The sequence below is a fragment of the Branchiostoma belcheri genome, unplaced genomic scaffold, assembly GCF_001625305.1.
Source record: "Branchiostoma belcheri isolate BF01 breed outbred unplaced genomic scaffold, Haploidv18h27 scaffold37, whole genome shotgun sequence".
Lineage (NCBI taxonomy): Eukaryota > Metazoa > Chordata > Leptocardii > Amphioxiformes > Branchiostomatidae > Branchiostoma > Branchiostoma belcheri.
In genome coordinates, this window is record NW_017803987.1 from 2,592,914 (window position 1) to 2,609,210 (window position 16,297).

Genomic DNA, 16,297 nt, shown 5'->3' on the forward strand with positions numbered 1-16,297 from the left:
GTCTGTCACCATGGTAACTGGTGCTGTAGCAGACACTTTGTGGTGTTGGGTTACATAATGTAGCAGGGCAGAGTTGGAGTGGCTGCTCACCACATACCACAGTTAGACTAGACCAATTGTGAAGGTAAACATAATGCATTTGCTTTGCAAATGTTACCTTTCTAGTTTTGCTTTGTTTTGACACATATTCATCTTTCTTCGAAGGGTTGACAGTGAAGAGGAATTGATACTTACTCAACGTGACTCCGCCATTGGGTATGTCAAACTGATGCATTTACTTTGAAAAGCCAGGAAAAACCCTGTTCAAAGCTTATTTAAATAATTATCCGCATTTCTTATTTATTGTTATTTTGGGTCACTCAGTATATGTATAATCAACAAATAGCACAAGAGCGGAAGTGGTTGTGCATTTAGAACTTAGGCCACACCAATTCAATTTGTTGGTTCTCGGATTTTGTCAGAAAAAACATGAAGCGACAGGGCGAAAAATAAAAACAGGTTTAGGCATCCTATTATAGCCCCAAATGCTATGATAGGAGCCATGAAGTCAACACAAAAGGTTGTGTTAATATTTAAACAATGAATTTTGAACTTTTAATCAAACCACTGCATTGATAGATGGAAACACTGCAACAGCTAGGAAGAAAAGGACTTTCCACAACTGTTGGGGGCAAAATATGAGCATTCTTTTAGTTGATTCAGAACCAGAATCTTTTTTTTTTTTTGCAAATCAGAAAAAAATGAAGAGGCGAATCCGAGAACCAACAAATTAAATTGGTGTGGCCTTATTAGTATTATTGAAGTTAGCAGTTGCTAGTGTTCGGGGGTAAAATTTGACTGAAATTTATCTTGAATTCTGTTTGATTCATATAGAAACGGCTCTTGTTCAGAAACAAATTTGCTGGAGGGTCGTGAATGTGTGATATGGGCTAAAAAAAGCCTCTGACCACATTCAAACCGCTTGATGGCCTTGTTACCTCTTCTTTTGCAGCAGACCTCGTCCCCAGAAGCTACCGCCTGCAAACTCGTTCCCAGGGCAAAAGAGTCGTGGTGACATCAGAAAGATACAAGTATCACCCAGAGACGTGAATTTGAGGGACGCGGAGCCGTTGGCCATCCCCCGCCCCTGCGTAAGGCCCTACAGCTCAAAGAGGGTCGCAATGCAATTTTAAACAGTAACCATCCAATGGGGGTGGGGATGTGTGACGTCACAGCCGCCATCTTGGTTGGTTACACCTAGAAGAGTTAGTATGTCGACAAAATGTACTGCTCCTGCACAAAACCTAGATTTTTCCTGGTATTCGCTGGAAGTTTAGTCAACGTTGCATTTATTTTTCGACACTTTTTATAACTATGGACAGAATGTCATCCTTAAATATGTGAATACTACATTAAGTGGTTGGTTACACCTAGAGAAGACTAAGCATGTCGACAGAATGTACTGTGCCTGTGCGAAACGCTGTGGATACCAACTTATGTACATGTACATTGTGCGCGCTGTACATGACATTGTGAATTATTTATTATCATGTATAATTTCCTCACTCACTACCAGTTTATCGCCTGTTGTTTCCAAGGGTTAGACGTGCTTACACTCTGATGCTGAGGCTTGATAGCAGCCTGCTGTTTGCCTCTATCCTATTTTAATTATGTAAAGTAAATATGCAAAGTTCAGGGGATAAGGATTTAAGTTTTAAAAGAGGCAAAATAGACATGAATGTTGTTGGAATCCATTTTCAATTTTCCGTCCATTGTAACTTTACAAGCAGTGAACATCAGTTTGTTATTTTATCTTTTTTTTTTTACATTTAACTTTAAGTCATTAATATAGTTCTTTTAGTAATATACATGTATCTAAGGCAAAGGTTAACTATTTTAATACTTTGACATGTTTTATCCACATTTAAAGAGATTTTGATGGGAATTGTTATTTCCATGTAACTCACAATCCAAACATTTTGGAATACAATGTGAAACAAAATTTCTCCTTCTGATAACATTGACATCTCATACAAAATAAACTTAAAGCAACATCAATTATACACACATACATGTAAATGTATCAGTTCATGTACATGTACATGTAATTCAAATAAAATATCAGGATTTCTCAAATCAAATACTGTTTTAGGTTCTCCTGCATCTTTACTTAATGTAAAGTAACTGGGCACTTAACCTAGCTAGCAGTAGGTGGGGAAATGGCATGTTTCTGGTGTTTCCAAATTTGTGGTTACCATAGTAACACAATACAAAGCTGACGATATGTCCGCTGCATGATCGCTTCCAGGTGAAAGGTCACCACGAAAACTGACCATAAAACCACCAGCATTTCATAATTCGCAGTTTTTCATATAGAGCTTCAGATAAGACTTTTTTTATGTCACTACCACTACCTAGTGCTTGATGCAGACGGTCTTCTCCTCTGTGAAGAAGTCTACAGAATCTTTGAGTCCTTCACGCCCAACTCCGGAAGACTTCATGCCCCCAAATGGCATGTTGAGGTCCCGTACCATCCAACAGTTGGTCCAGATGGTCCCAGCCTACGGGTGTTAAAGAAAGAATCCATGGAACACAGTTAGTAATATATCATATACCTGAAACATTACCGTGTGACTGATTCGACTTCCTCCCCCAAACTTGTGACTGTGCACCTCTAACTCAAGAGAACTATTCCCAGAACTACCAATAGGAGCTCATGATTCATTACCACTATGCAAATCTGTCCAATAGGAGCCCAGGATTCATTATCACTATGCAAATCTGTCCAATAGGAGCCCAGGATTCATTATGAGTTTTTTTATCACTATGCAAATCTGTCCAATAGGAGCCCAGGATTCATTATCACTATGCAAATCTGTCCAATAGGAGCCCAGGAAACCAGTCATCACAGCGTCCAACACTATATGGTAACAGAAATTTGTCAGTTTGACAATATTTGGTGTATACACTCAGTATATGCAGGATTATGACATTCTCAATTCTGCTGACTTAGAGATGTTAGCCATAAAGCTTCTAGAGGTTTGACTAGTGGAAGAGCTGCCAGAAGCATGATGTAGTCAGGCTGAATGTACCTCCAGTTTCCTGCTCATACGCATGGTCCGAGATACATCCTGGGTCCACAGACTTGCTGACAGGCCGTACTTTACATTGTTGGCACGAATGATAACCTGTTAATTAGAAACACAACTTAGCATTTTACCACATACAAGAACATCTGGAAATGTCTCAGTATTTGTTTAGTCAGGCACATCCCTTTTTTACCTTTGAATGTACATTACTACTTTTACGACAAGCTGGCACATGCTGGCCTTTTGCGGCAGTTATGAGTCGCCACTGTACGGAATTCTTGAGTTTTGTGGAGCTTCAGAAGCCTGGGTGCCATCCTCCGTAGTTACCGCAGGCTCCCTATTGTCGCTAGCTACCATGGACTACGGAGGATGGCACCCAAGCCAGAGCCTCAGAGGTCATTTTTTTTAGAATTTTCGAAAATCAATTTACTTGCGTGGATGTTATCAATAAAATTAAACCAAAAAAAAATTAAAATTAAACAATTTTTTCTTACTTCATCTTCTGTGTCAAAGGGTACGACACAGGTGACAGGTCCAAATATCTCCTCCTGCATACAGCGTGAACTGTCTTTCACATCTGTGATCACTGTGGGCAGCATGTAGTAACCCTGCAAAATATCATTAACTCATCATTAACAGGTGATAATCAATCACTCATGGGTCAAAGAGTAACCTATTTGTAATGAGCTTCTGCAGTAAAAGCAATGCAGAACTTTTAGATGTACACTGTTGCATTAAAAATCTGTTCAATGTACATGTAACGACTTGTGTTTTGTGGTTATAGTGGCCCTGCCCCTGAACCAAGACGTCATGAGTTTGTATCCCAGAAGCGTTGCTCACCCAACATGCATGATACACGAAAATTGGCACAGTCCTTAGTCAGACTCTGAGTAAGTGGTCTACTGTTCATTACCTCCGGGGAAGGAGATATCCTTCTGCGAGGAGGTTTTACTATGGTTCGAAACATTTCTGTCAGCAGCTGTTTCTCGCGATCGGCTGGACGGATTTGTCTGTGGTTCGGTATACGTATTGCTATTGGGCTGCAGATGATGCAGAACGTTTTTGTTTAATTGCATATGTGTTTATGGGCGTCGAAATAAAAGGTTTTTAAGTGCTCCCGACACCCCCGCCATGCTGAAAATGGTAATTACCATGTTGTTAAGGAATGGGGCGGTTGCAGTTTTGGGTCTTAGCATTCAAAAGGGGTCAAACAGAGGGGTGTCTGGTTCCGATAAAAATTTTGGGTGACGGCGCAGCAATGACGGCGCGGGATGACGGCGGGGGTAATGGCGCGGGTGACGGTGCAGGCTGTCAGACTGTGAGACACGTTAATCAACAGTCCATACCGAACCAACCGTCAGTAGCCATCAAACACATACAAACATATTACGCACATAACTTTCATACTACACACAAACAAATAACCTAAACCAATAGAACACAAAAAAACCCGGAGGTTTGAAATCTACGATTTCCCTTGTTTGTACTTATCATAGAAAATTCCTCCGGTACAATGAAGCTGTAATTACTGTTTCTGTCCTCTCTGTCATGACCAGTGGAAGAGTTCATTTCAGATTCCAGATCATTATTTTTTTTTTTCAATTCAAAATATTTACACTCAAGCATATTCACTGAATATCATTAATGCCAACTACATGTATCGGGTACTTTAAGTCTAACTTACATTTTTCAGGTCATCCGAAAGCTTGAGGTCTTCTTTCCCCTCCCCACACAGGATAGTGGCACCTTCCTCGTAAGCCAGGTTGACGTAGCCTTTCACCTTGTTCAGGTGTTCCTTACTGATCAGAGCTCCCATCGTAGTCATAGGGTCGCCTGGGTTCCCTACCTGTATCTTCCTATGGAATTAAATGGTAAAATCATTGGACTACATGGTCCAAAAACAACACAGAAAACTAGAAAGGTAACATTTGCTAAGCAAATGCATAATGTTAACCTTTGCACATGGTCTGCTCTGTTAATTCTTAGTCAAACACATTCATATCTATGAAGTCTAAATCCCTCCTGCTATAAAATTGCAACATGATGTAACCCAACACTAGTTACCATGGTAACAGATGTCTGGTTCAGGTCATTGACCTTATTTACTAATTTGGAGAAGAAGAGGAAACAGAGCAAAAACAATGAGTCTTCCTTCGATAAATATAATTACCTCAATCAGAAAAATTTACAAATGTTTGGATATTATTTCCTTACCTGGTTGCATCCACGAACTTCTGGAGAAACTGTTCGTACACACTCCTCTGCACGAAGATTCGGCTGCTACAGAGGCAGACCTCCCCCTGGTTGGCGAAGCTAGACCTGCGCAAATCCAGACGTCGCGGCATTAGACAACACAATCGTGATACATATGAAAAAACAACAGAACCCTCATACCTGTTATGTGCACCAGATGACACCCCTCTGTAACAGAGTCTGACGCTTTGTGTTATTTCAATATCAGAAATCATGAATGCATATAAATTCCCTGTAAAAATCAAACTGAAAATCCTTCCATTGTCACATCCCTTATACACGTTTTTTTTTTTGCTTTACATTAAAAAACAATATTTTTAATAGTAGAAAACCATGACATGATTTGGAGGATGCCAAAATGTATAAGATCTAGGTTTTCAATTAATATGAAACTTGTAGATCAAGAAAATGGAAGGATTTCCTTGCAAAAATGCAGCCTTGGTCAAACTTTGTTTCAGACTGGGGGTATGTAACGCCATGCTCTTTTAGTCCTGGTGCTTGCTTCTTCCCGAAGCTCCCAACTTGTAATGCTAACCTCTGTAATTGTTTAGTAGCAATATGCGTCATTCTATGACAAAACTTCTGATGCACAGTTCAGTTATGGACAGTTGTCATTTTCTTATCGGTTGTTCCTTTCAGAAAAGCAAAAAGAATTCTAAGGCAAAAGAATATGAATGCAGAATTGCTAACATTTTGAAAAGGTATTCAATGCGCTGCAAAACAAAACAAAAATTTAAAAACTTATAGAGGACTTAGAATTTCTAGTGTGAAATAGGGCTTGGTCACATTCAACATACAATTGCAAACTGAGATCATTTTTGGGATAGCCGTACAAAATTCACAAGTAGGGAAGGAAATTCTCACAAAACCTATGTCCATAGCTGACTCTGAACAGGAGAAAGACATAATGGCAAGAAATTGTTTGATGATTCTGTAAGAATGAATAAAGTATAAATTAGGGTACTGGCCCTTGGACTGTTAAGCTCTCACCAGCATGCGCAGACCAAATCTAAATAAGAAATTTTACATGTATGTATTTTCTCTGTAAAATAGAAATTGTGTGGCAAATCGCAAACTATGTATACCTGTGAGAAAAACAGAAAAGTGAACATCACTCCACAAGATTCTAGGTTAAAAGTGTTAACTGAAATCACACTGAAAGCACTTTCAGTTAAAAAATTCTGAAAAAGATCCTTGGATTGCAATGGAGAAAGTTGGTTACTGGTTTTTGAATGAAACTTTGGTTGAGTAGCTCTACATTGTAATGTCTTTAAATGCATATTGAATCTTGTAGGGCTGTGTTCACTAAATTGAGGAGACAGGGCTCAAAATAATTTCTATTACCTGCAACATTGCAACTTGTCAGAAATTTAGTAAATCTCTGAAAATATCTTAACTGATTTTCCTGCCTGACAACACTTAAAGCCTTGTCAGACTACTAAATTTCTACTTCTTGATAATGTAATTTCCATCTTGAAGTGAATTGCTATGAAAAATTATCATTTACAAGCTCAATAGTACAGTCCCTTATCATGTAGACACCTTTTAAAGCTTGAGCAGTATAGTATCTACATACTTAAAGCCAGTAATATGATTGACGATTTTTAAAAAAGTTTCTTATTATTAATATATCTATCTAGTACAATCTAGATAGTTTTGCAAATTGCAGGTTGCAGACCAGTATTTCGAGCCCTGGAAGAGAAAGTTTGGCACCAAATTTTGTGACATCTCATGAATAAATTTCCTTGCACTTCTAAGCATTCCCCCTCCTATCTGTGACATGAAAATCTTTAATCCAATTAAAAGCCAATTGTCTTTTGTCCAATCACAAACATGCTAACAGTGTTCAATATTCTTTTAAACCCAGCTATACATTGTTTAACCTTCAACCTGCTAAGGTAGCTATTCATTACCAAATTTGTATTCGTTACAGGGTTGGGCAGCAGGGAGAAGGTTAAATTAACAATTGTATGGGACAAATAAGATAAAGGAAAAAATTTTCTAAATCTTTATTTGGGGTAATCTTTAGAAATTTTCATGACACTAAAGAGGGGGAATGCCTTGGCATGGAATTTATGCCATTTCTTGACACGAGTGTCACCAGATAGTGGTGCATACCTAAACCCACATTTAGGTTCAGGTCTGGATTCAAGTCCAGAGGTTTAGGTTCAGTTCCGGACTTGTAAGTCCAGACCTACATTTGTAAATCCATGGCATATACAAAATTGCATGTTGGCAACCTTGCAATGTTGCCTGGGTGAAACTTTGGCCACATAATATGGAGGCCGGTACTGGACAATGCCCGATGGCAATGTTTTCTTCATTTTGCAGCAAAGATTTTACAATCTACGGAAGGTTTTAGGTGGTTTGGAAAGAAAAGTGGTATGTGAAATGGTCTTTTATGGTAATAAATCTGGACTCGGTTCTTGACTTTTAGGTTTTTTTGGACTTGAACCTAAACATTCTTACAAGTCCGGATCCAAGTCCAGTGAACCGGTTTGCATCACTATCACCAGAATTCTCCTATGAAAGTCTCAGCCCTTCGAGAGGAAGCTGCAAAAAGTGTCAAACAGAAAAAAAAAGTAGTAGCAAACGTGTTTGAGCCACAAACTCATGGCAATCCTTACCCACCATACAGGCTTACCTCACCACAGTAGGGATACATTTCTCCATATCTGCATCCGCAAATATGATGCATGGGTTCTTACCACCAAGCTACTCAGACAGGCAAAGACAAAACAAAAAAGGAACAAGTTTAGACTTGACTTAGAGTATGTCCCAAACAACTTATTTTTTGCATACTATTTGTCATGTACTTGATAAATGCATTCAGTTCTTATTCTGAGGCTTGCTTGTTTTTATGTTCTTTATAACTGTTATGTTTGAAATTTTTTTTTTAGTTTTTTTAGTTTTTTCAAAATTTTTTAGGAAATTTTTTTTCAAACATTTTTTGGAAATTTCTTTTACATTTTACACACAATTTTTTAAAGGAAATATATACAAGTGCATGTATCTACCAGAGTAGTGTTTGTCCATTTCAGAAAGTCTCAGAATTTCATATCATTTCCTTGCATTTAAGTAAGTCAGTAGAATATGATCTTGTACTTCGAAATAATGAAATTACATGCCAGAAGTACTTGATAAAGATTTAATGCTTGGCCTATACCAAGGCAAACTGCTGGTTCTGTTGAATGGCACGGGCAGTTTCAACCTCAACAAGCCTCAGACATTATAATGGGCTGTTCCAAAAAATAATGATAGAGGGGGGTGGAGGGTCCAGGAGGAACAAATTCAAGTTTCATTCCTTCCCTAGTTCCAATCCAGATATGCTTAAACCTACTATCCAATCCAGCCTCTTCCCCCCTCTACCTTTATTTTTTGAAACAGCCCAGTATCTATCAATATCTTGGATGCACCTATCAATGTTGATTCTTATAAGGGGTCTGGTGGTGGAAGAATGAGCTTGAAAGACAAAGCAGTATTTTAGAGCTTTGACAGAGTAAACTATTAGCAAATGAACAACAGTGCACATTAGTTCAATTTAGTTTAATGCTGCAAAGAGTCTATGAGGAACAAGATAATTTTCATTCTTTTATAAACTATATTCCTGCAATCTTTTTACTGTTATTCTTTTTGTTTTCTGATGACGAGTAGTTTAAAAACAACACAGTTGTGCAAGAAGACAAACTTTAGGAAAGCTTCTCTGAAAACCATAGTTTAAAGTACCAGCCACCAAACCACCCAACATCACAGTTTGACAACACACAACACAGATAGCGTGTAACGTCTGTATTACCTCCAGAGAGAGTTTTTTGCACTGCGGGGCGCTCTGCTCCGTGATTCGCTGTCCGACGAGCGTACTGCCCGTGAAAGAGACGAGAGGAACGTCTGGATGTTTGACGATCGCCTCGCCAGCTTTCGGTCCGTATCCAAACACAACATTCACCACTCCTTGAGGAAGTCCTAAGTATGTACAAATAAACATTAAGAAAATCTTCTAGTACAATGCTACTACATGTAGTACAATGCAGCACGTCATTAAAACAAAACATACATGTAGTCCAATGCAATTTCAGGACGGCGAAAAAAAAGTCTGGATGAGGAAATCTTTTCTGATATTGACTTGACTGTTACTAGATGTTCAGGTCCAGACCTTACGAAGGCCCATAGGTACACTTAGCATTTTTTATTCCACTTTGTATTTTCTATGGGCACTTTGTATTTTCTATGGGCACTTTGTATTTTCTATGGGCACTTTGTATTTTCTATGGGCACTTTGTATTTTCTATGGGCACTTTGTATTTTCTATGGGCACTTTGTATTTTCTATGGGCACTTTGTATTTTCTATGGGCACTTTGTATTTTCTATGGGTACTTGTTTTTTTCTGTGTGTACTTCGCGAAGTTTTTTTGGTGGCTGGCGAAGCGACATTCATTTTTGCTTTGATGTGGATGCTCCCATTTTTATTATGGGCGGTATATTTCTGTTTACCATTCCAGGCAACTAAATTTATTTTGAACCTATTAAAACATAATATACTTTACACTTTAAGAAAATTTTGTTTGTTTTGCATGCAATGTTCCACACGTTTATTAATTAGAAGTATCAAATAGTGATTATTACATCCTGGCATAGATTATGTTAATGTAGAAACAGGACCATACTATTTTCGGGGGTGCTAGGACATATTGTTCAGACTTCCGTCAACATTTCCGTAGCGATATATGGTAAATCACTTCCTCGCTGAATGTAAATTACTCCTTTGTATTAAAAAAGCCCGTAATCTAAAGCGAGGGTTCATTGCCAATGTTGGGGAAAAATTGCATTGCGGTTTGCTGCCCTCCTACCAACCGCGAACGTTCATCACATGCAGTTTACGCAGGAAATGTGGACAATATGCCGTTTCAGTAAATAACCTGACATCTAAAATTGTTCATTTATGAAGTGCAAAAGCGTGAAACATAGGCCGTAAGCCATGGAGGTCGTTGACCTTTGTTGGGACGCCCCCCTCCCCACAAAAGTGCCAATTCATGTCACTACAGCACACATGTAGCTTACCACACGATTAGACGGTCAACCTAGAGTGTAATTTGAGTTTCTGTGAATATTTCAACAATTTTAGATGTCAGGTTATTTACTGAAACGGCATATTGTCCATATTTCCTGCGTAAACTGCATGTGATGAACGTTCGCGGTTGGTAGGAGGGCAGCAAACCGCAATGCAATTTTTCCCCAACATTGGCAATGAACCCTCGCTTTAGATTACGGGCTTTTTTTAATACAAAGGAGTAATTAACATTCAGCGAGGAAGTGATTTACCATATATCGCTACGGAAATGTTGACGGAAGTCTGAACAATATGTCCTAGCACCCCCGAAAATAGTATGGTCCTGTGTCTACATTAACATAATCTATGCCAGGATGTAATAATCACTATTTGATACTCCTAATTAAGAAACGTGTGGAACATTGCATGCAAAACAAACAAAATTTTCTCAAAGTGTAAAGTATATTATGTTTTAATAGGTTTAAAATAAATTTAGTTGCCTAGAATGGTAAATAGAAATATACCGCCATAATAAAAATGGGAGCATCCACATCAAAGCAAAATGAATGTCGCTTCGCCAGCCACCAAAAAAACTTCGCGAAGTACACACAGAAAAAAACACAGTACCCATAGAAAATACAAAGTGCCCATAGAAAATACAAAGTGCCCATAGAAAATACAAAGTGCCCATAGAAAATACAAAGTGCCCATAGAAAATACAAAGTGCCCATAGAAAATACAAAGTACCCATAGAAAATACAAAGTGGAATAAAAAATGCTAAGTGTACCTATGGGCCTTCCTAAGACCTGTATACAGCCACAGGTAAAGGTACTAGGTACACACTTCAGTGTTAGAAATACCCATCTGCAGTGTGCATTTTGCACATTTCAATACTGCAGAAGAAAAATTAAGCAACATGTAATTTTGCACACAGAAAAAAATCAGTGGTATTTAGGTTCAATGGTATTTAGGAGATTTTGTGTTTACTACTGACTCTATTTTGCCATGGGTCTAGATACAGACTTTTAAGTGTGTATTTGCAGAAGGTATTTCTGAATTGCAGCACAAAATGTTGACATTCTGCAATGTTGCAGCACACTGAAAAAAGTATTTCTAAAACTGACAGCCCTAATTGTAAGTCTATGAAGCAGATTTCCAAACTGACCTGCATCGTTTAGTAGCCGACACATCATCCAGGCCGTCACGGAGGTCATCTCGCTGGGCTTACACACAACGGTGTTCCCGCAGGCGATGGCGGGCGCAATCTTCCATGTCAGGAGGTATAGCGGCAGGTTCCATGGGCTGATCAGCCCTGCCACGCCCAGCGGAGTACGGATTGTGTAGTTGGTTGCCTGCATGTTGTCCAAGTAGGTGGAGCTATGGATGAAGTAAAGATAAGAGCCTTTCTTCAGTCAATGTCAATCATTTTACAAAGTCAGTCACTTAACTACATTAAAACAGTGTTATCCAATTTTATATAGTTAGACTCAAAGCAACTGTTTTACCCAACCAGCAACCACTTTTCTTTGGTCCCTTAGGGCATCTACACCTCACTCAACAACCAAATGACAACTTCTATGGAAATTAAAGTAAAACAATTAAGTGTTTGTTGATCTTAGTAACGATACTAATAGACCATACAAAAGTCCCTGTACTTTTGTCGAGTCAATAGAGAATGTATTTACAAACTATGGCCATTTCTTGTAAATGAAGTACATATATATATTGTGCAAATGAGTTGAATAAAATGTTATCTTACATGTTGTTCTACTATTCGGTGATTGTAACTTTTTACCACTACTTACTTGAATAAACCTATTACCGTATACATATATCCCGTAGGTACTGTGCAACCCACCCTGTATAAAGCAACCACTCCTCTCTACAAACCTGTCTGTCGTGTGGAGAATGGTCGTGGCAAAGAATCGGAAGTTGTAGACGGCACGCGGGATGTCCACGGTCCGCGCCAGCGAGACGGGCTTGCCCTGGTCACGTGACTCAGCCTGCGCAAACTCCTCCAGATGGCTCTCGATCAGGTCAGCGATCCGGTTCATGATCCTGGAGCGCTCTGCTGCGGGGGTTTCTGACCATCTGTAGGACAGCAAGGGGAAATGTAAGTCAGTTATTTTTGCTCTGAAGACGGTGGCAGAGTCACTGAAATGTCAGATATGAAAACTCAAGTTGGTTGTGGAATAAAGAACCTTATGTCAAGAAAGGGAAATGATTTCGATCCAGTTTTAGCTCACTGAAGAGCTAATCTCCCACTGGTCATGACAAATAAGACAGATGCTATGCACAATATTTACAGGTTCATTGTGCCAGGGAAATTCTCCGTAGTTCTTTTCGACAAGCACAACGAACAATATAATGGACCACAGGTTAATGTCTTGTCCTTTAAGGACTGCAACCCTTTACAGTAGTGTGCATGTCAGGTGAGCGACAAGCCGACAACAGATGGATTCGAACTCCCAACCTCTTGGTCCAGAGGAAGGGTCGTTAACCTGGACAATGTCTCCCTACATGTATCTTAAAGTTAGTAAGTAACAACATGACTTCCTACCCTGGGAATGCCTCTTTAGCAGCGTGTACAGCAGCGTTCACCTCTGCCTCCCCACTGTCCGGCACCTTGGCGTACACCTCGCCCGTGGACGGGTTATAACTGTCGATGTGGTTCTCTGTCCCCACAAACTGGCCATCGATGAAGTTCTGCAGTACCAGCTCAACCGGCATGGTGGCTGGAGGCATGGATGTAAAGGTAAAGGTAAATGTAGTCCCATAGCCTTTTTCAGGCTGTAGGGGCAGTGGATTAACGATCAACTGTCTCTTGGGCACGGTATTGGAAGGTGGTGGCCATCCCTCTCCTTCCACCGTCTTTTACCTCCCTAACCGAAGTCATGTACCCATTTTACACCTGGGTGGAGTGAGGAAAGTAATGTGAAGTGCCTTCCCCAGGGGCACAAGATCGGTGACAGGGTGGGATTCGAACCCGGGACCTCTTGGTCCTGAGCCAAACATGCTGCAGCCACACGACCCCACCGCTCATGGATGTAACATGGAATAATCAATATGTAAGTGGAACTAGAGTGTAGGTTTCAAGTGTGGTGTACATAGGCACAATGTAAATAGGATGTTTTTAAATATTCTGTGTGGGAGTGATCAGTGGAGCAAACTGCACCTGGCATTAAGGATTGGACCCAATTTACACAGAAGGCAAAAACCTGGCGGTATGAAAACTGTGTACGCACACAAGCGTACGAAACATGTGTGAGTAGAATTTTTCCAGCGTGTAAATCCGTCTGACTTGACATATCGGATATGTCAAGAACGTATGTTCAGATCGTACATACACCAGCCTTCGAGGTAATGTACAATTACGAAAGGAAGATATAGGAAAAATTTGATCAAAGCCTGCCCACAGTGCATTTGCAAGGCAATACTTAACCTCTTTCAGTCTTTGACTGGGGAATTTGCCACATGCCTCACCCTGCCCCTAATCTATCTCTGACACAGCTCAAGAGATAATTTGAGGTTGGGTGCTAACTTCGGAGCGGGGCATATTGGGGTTGCTGGCTGAGGAAATCGTAATAAAAAATCATTTTTTAACACGTTATAACAGTATCATTTTGAGCTGGGGTCTGGCCTGCTCAAAAGTTGAAATTTTCTACAAAAATCCCAAGACTTGGGATTTCATTTAAATTGGAGTGACTTACTGTAAATTTGTTTCTAAAAAATGAGCTATGTAATTGTACTAATCCACTGACCTATATTCATGTACCAGCTAACTTTATAAATAGCACTGAATCAATATATAGTAACTTAGGATGCATGGGGACACGTAAACAACTTGGGATAACGACAAAACAAGACAGTTTGTGCCCACAATAATTGTTTTCTATATCCTGTAAAGCAACTCTGGCATCATTCAGGCGTAAGAAAGTAAAAAAATCTGGTATAAATCGGGAAATATTAGCATTTTTTGGTACAGGCACGTCCCATACGCCACTCCCCTTGCCCTTGGCCCAAATGCCCGCCATTTCTATTCTTACGTGTTAACCTATTTTTCGGGACAAAAACACTGAAAACTGACCTAAAATATCTTCAACTACCGGCCTTGTATGATCTATAGACTATGAGGAATCTAGATCGTGTCCGATTTAGGTTTTAGAATCATAAATTGGGCAGAAATTATCGAGGTTTTCTGGACTCACCTTCTGGACTCTTCCCAACTTCTCTTGTTGTTTTGAACGGTATGCAGCCAAACGTGGAGGACAAAAATTATTAGAACTTCATATATTTCTATAAAAAAAAACAATATACTAACTGATTCTTGAGATTATGATGTTATAGAATTACTTATCCGTACTATATTGGCAGTATTGGTCTTTTCTGTGGTTGTTCTTTTTGCAGAAGTGTATATATTTTTGTAGCGTTTTGTTGCGGTGCTGGTCAGAACTAGTTTGAACTAGTAAACAAAGACACGTGACAGTCGTACTGTTAGAATGTCATTGGTTAGGGTATCAAGTATCTAATCGATAAATAATAGGCAGAAAACATGCTGTTAAAAGTTTTCTGACCTATATTCAACAAAAAACAACTATTTTTCCACTAGTATAAGCCACTGTCAAAAATAAAACTAGCTCTCAAGCTGAAGAGGCCAGCCCTCAACACACCCCTCGATTATGTAACCCTAAATCCTTCCGCGCAGTGGCCAACTTTAGCAAGTAGGTTGCACCGATTCACTCAGCTGTCTCCCTCCATCTCACAAAATTATTCCAACCAATAATTTGGCCAAATAATATCCATCTACAATTGCTTTCATCGAACAAAAAAATAGACTAAATAGGCAAATACGATTAATAATTTGGGGAAGTTTATTTCTTTATTGTTTGAACTTCTCCACAAGTTTACAACTAAGTTACATGTAACGATAAAACAGGTGTATTAACACAAGGTCAATCTACAGGTTCAATTTCATTAGGTTTTGTTAATCATATCATGCAGTCATTGAATATCTCTACCAAGACTTATTGAAAGGAAGCTTTGGTATTCATACTAATTTTCTGACCTTGTCAAGACTCAAAGCAAAGAAGTTAAAAGAAATGGTTTCTTCTACTTCATTGGCCTTTGATACAAATTTTTCCTTAACTTGATCAAATCGCCTAGCAACAAGGGAACAACTATTGTGAACTGTGCAAACAAAAAATGACACAAGTTTGACCCGTCACGTTAAATCGAGGAAAACTCTTTTGTTAAATCTGGTTGATTTGCAAATTAAAGAACTCGGGGTCGACTGCCTCTAGGGATCTTCTTGTCCGCAGTATGACCTGGTAAGGCCTAGGAAAAAAATGTTGTGTTTCCTGTTTTCCGGCCGACCCTAGAAAAACAGCCTTCCCTAGTAATCTCCAAGCAGATCCCTATAGGTGGTAATACAGTACCCATTAGCCATATGAGTTTAGCTCGCCACCAACGGATCTGCTTGGAGATTATTCCCTAGCCTTATTTTGATAGGCTATAGAAATTCGATCTGGCATCTGAATTTCAAACCCTGAAAAATCAGAAACGTCATTTTAACGCATTCAGTTCAGACGCAATTTTTCTCCAGTAAATCGGGTGAAAATTTGTCCACAAGCAAATCTGAGGTCATTGAGACAGTCCCGATGCATTTGTTGGACCATTTTTAACCGAAATCTGAGAAAAAAAACTTTAAAAAGAAAATTCGATCCCTACCTACCTGGTAATTATTTCAGGACTAAGACCCAAAACACAACATTAATTTTCCTAGGCCTAACCAGAGTTTACCAGGAGCTACCATGCAAAAAAAAAAAAAGCTGCCGGGGATTTTGCCGGGATCTGATTTATAGTAACGCTCCGAGTGACTACCTTATAATAGCCCTGCTCTAGATCGTTGCCCAACTGACGGTGTATATC

At 39.3% G+C, this 16,297-nt stretch overlaps 1 protein-coding gene across 2 annotated transcripts; it reads right to left on the reverse strand.

Annotated features, from left to right (window-relative positions):
* Nucleotides 1–1,735: 1,735 nt before the first annotated feature.
* On the reverse strand, nt 1,736–14,616 carry LOC109476323 (aldehyde dehydrogenase family 8 member A1-like). 2 transcript variants are annotated; one of them, XM_019777243.1, is made up of 11 exons: nt 14,578–14,616; nt 12,930–13,104; nt 12,260–12,460; nt 11,535–11,746; nt 9,118–9,284; nt 7,966–8,036; nt 5,283–5,387; nt 4,753–4,924; nt 3,563–3,676; nt 3,072–3,167; nt 2,394–2,540 (listed from the first exon to the last, which is right to left on the reverse strand). In XM_019777243.1, exons 2-11 carry the CDS (start codon nt 13,097–13,099, stop codon nt 2,394–2,396), a joined length of 1,455 nt encoding a protein of 484 aa, XP_019632802.1. In that variant the 5' UTR covers nt 13,100–13,104; nt 14,578–14,616. The 2 variants fall into 2 exon arrangements, with proteins under 2 accessions (XP_019632799.1, XP_019632802.1); XM_019777240.1 differs by lacking the exon at nt 14,578–14,616 and having other exon boundaries at nt 1,736–2,540; nt 12,930–13,099.
* Nucleotides 14,617–16,297: the final 1,681 nt, after the last annotated feature.

Bases quoted from the DNA above. Each gene is read 5' to 3' on its own strand.
- LOC109476323 (XM_019777240.1), bottom strand. From the start codon at position 13,099: ATGCCGGTTGAGCTGGTACTGCAGAACTTCATCGATGGCCAGTTTGTG. The intron at 12,461-12,929 runs GTAGGAAGTCAT...GCTGTCCTACAG, and splicing joins GCTAAAGAGGCATTCCCAGG to ATGGTCAGAAACCCCCGCAG. The intron at 8,037-9,117 runs GTAATACAGACG...CTGTCTGAGTAG, and splicing joins GCAAAAAACTCTCTCTGGAG to CTTGGTGGTAAGAACCCATG.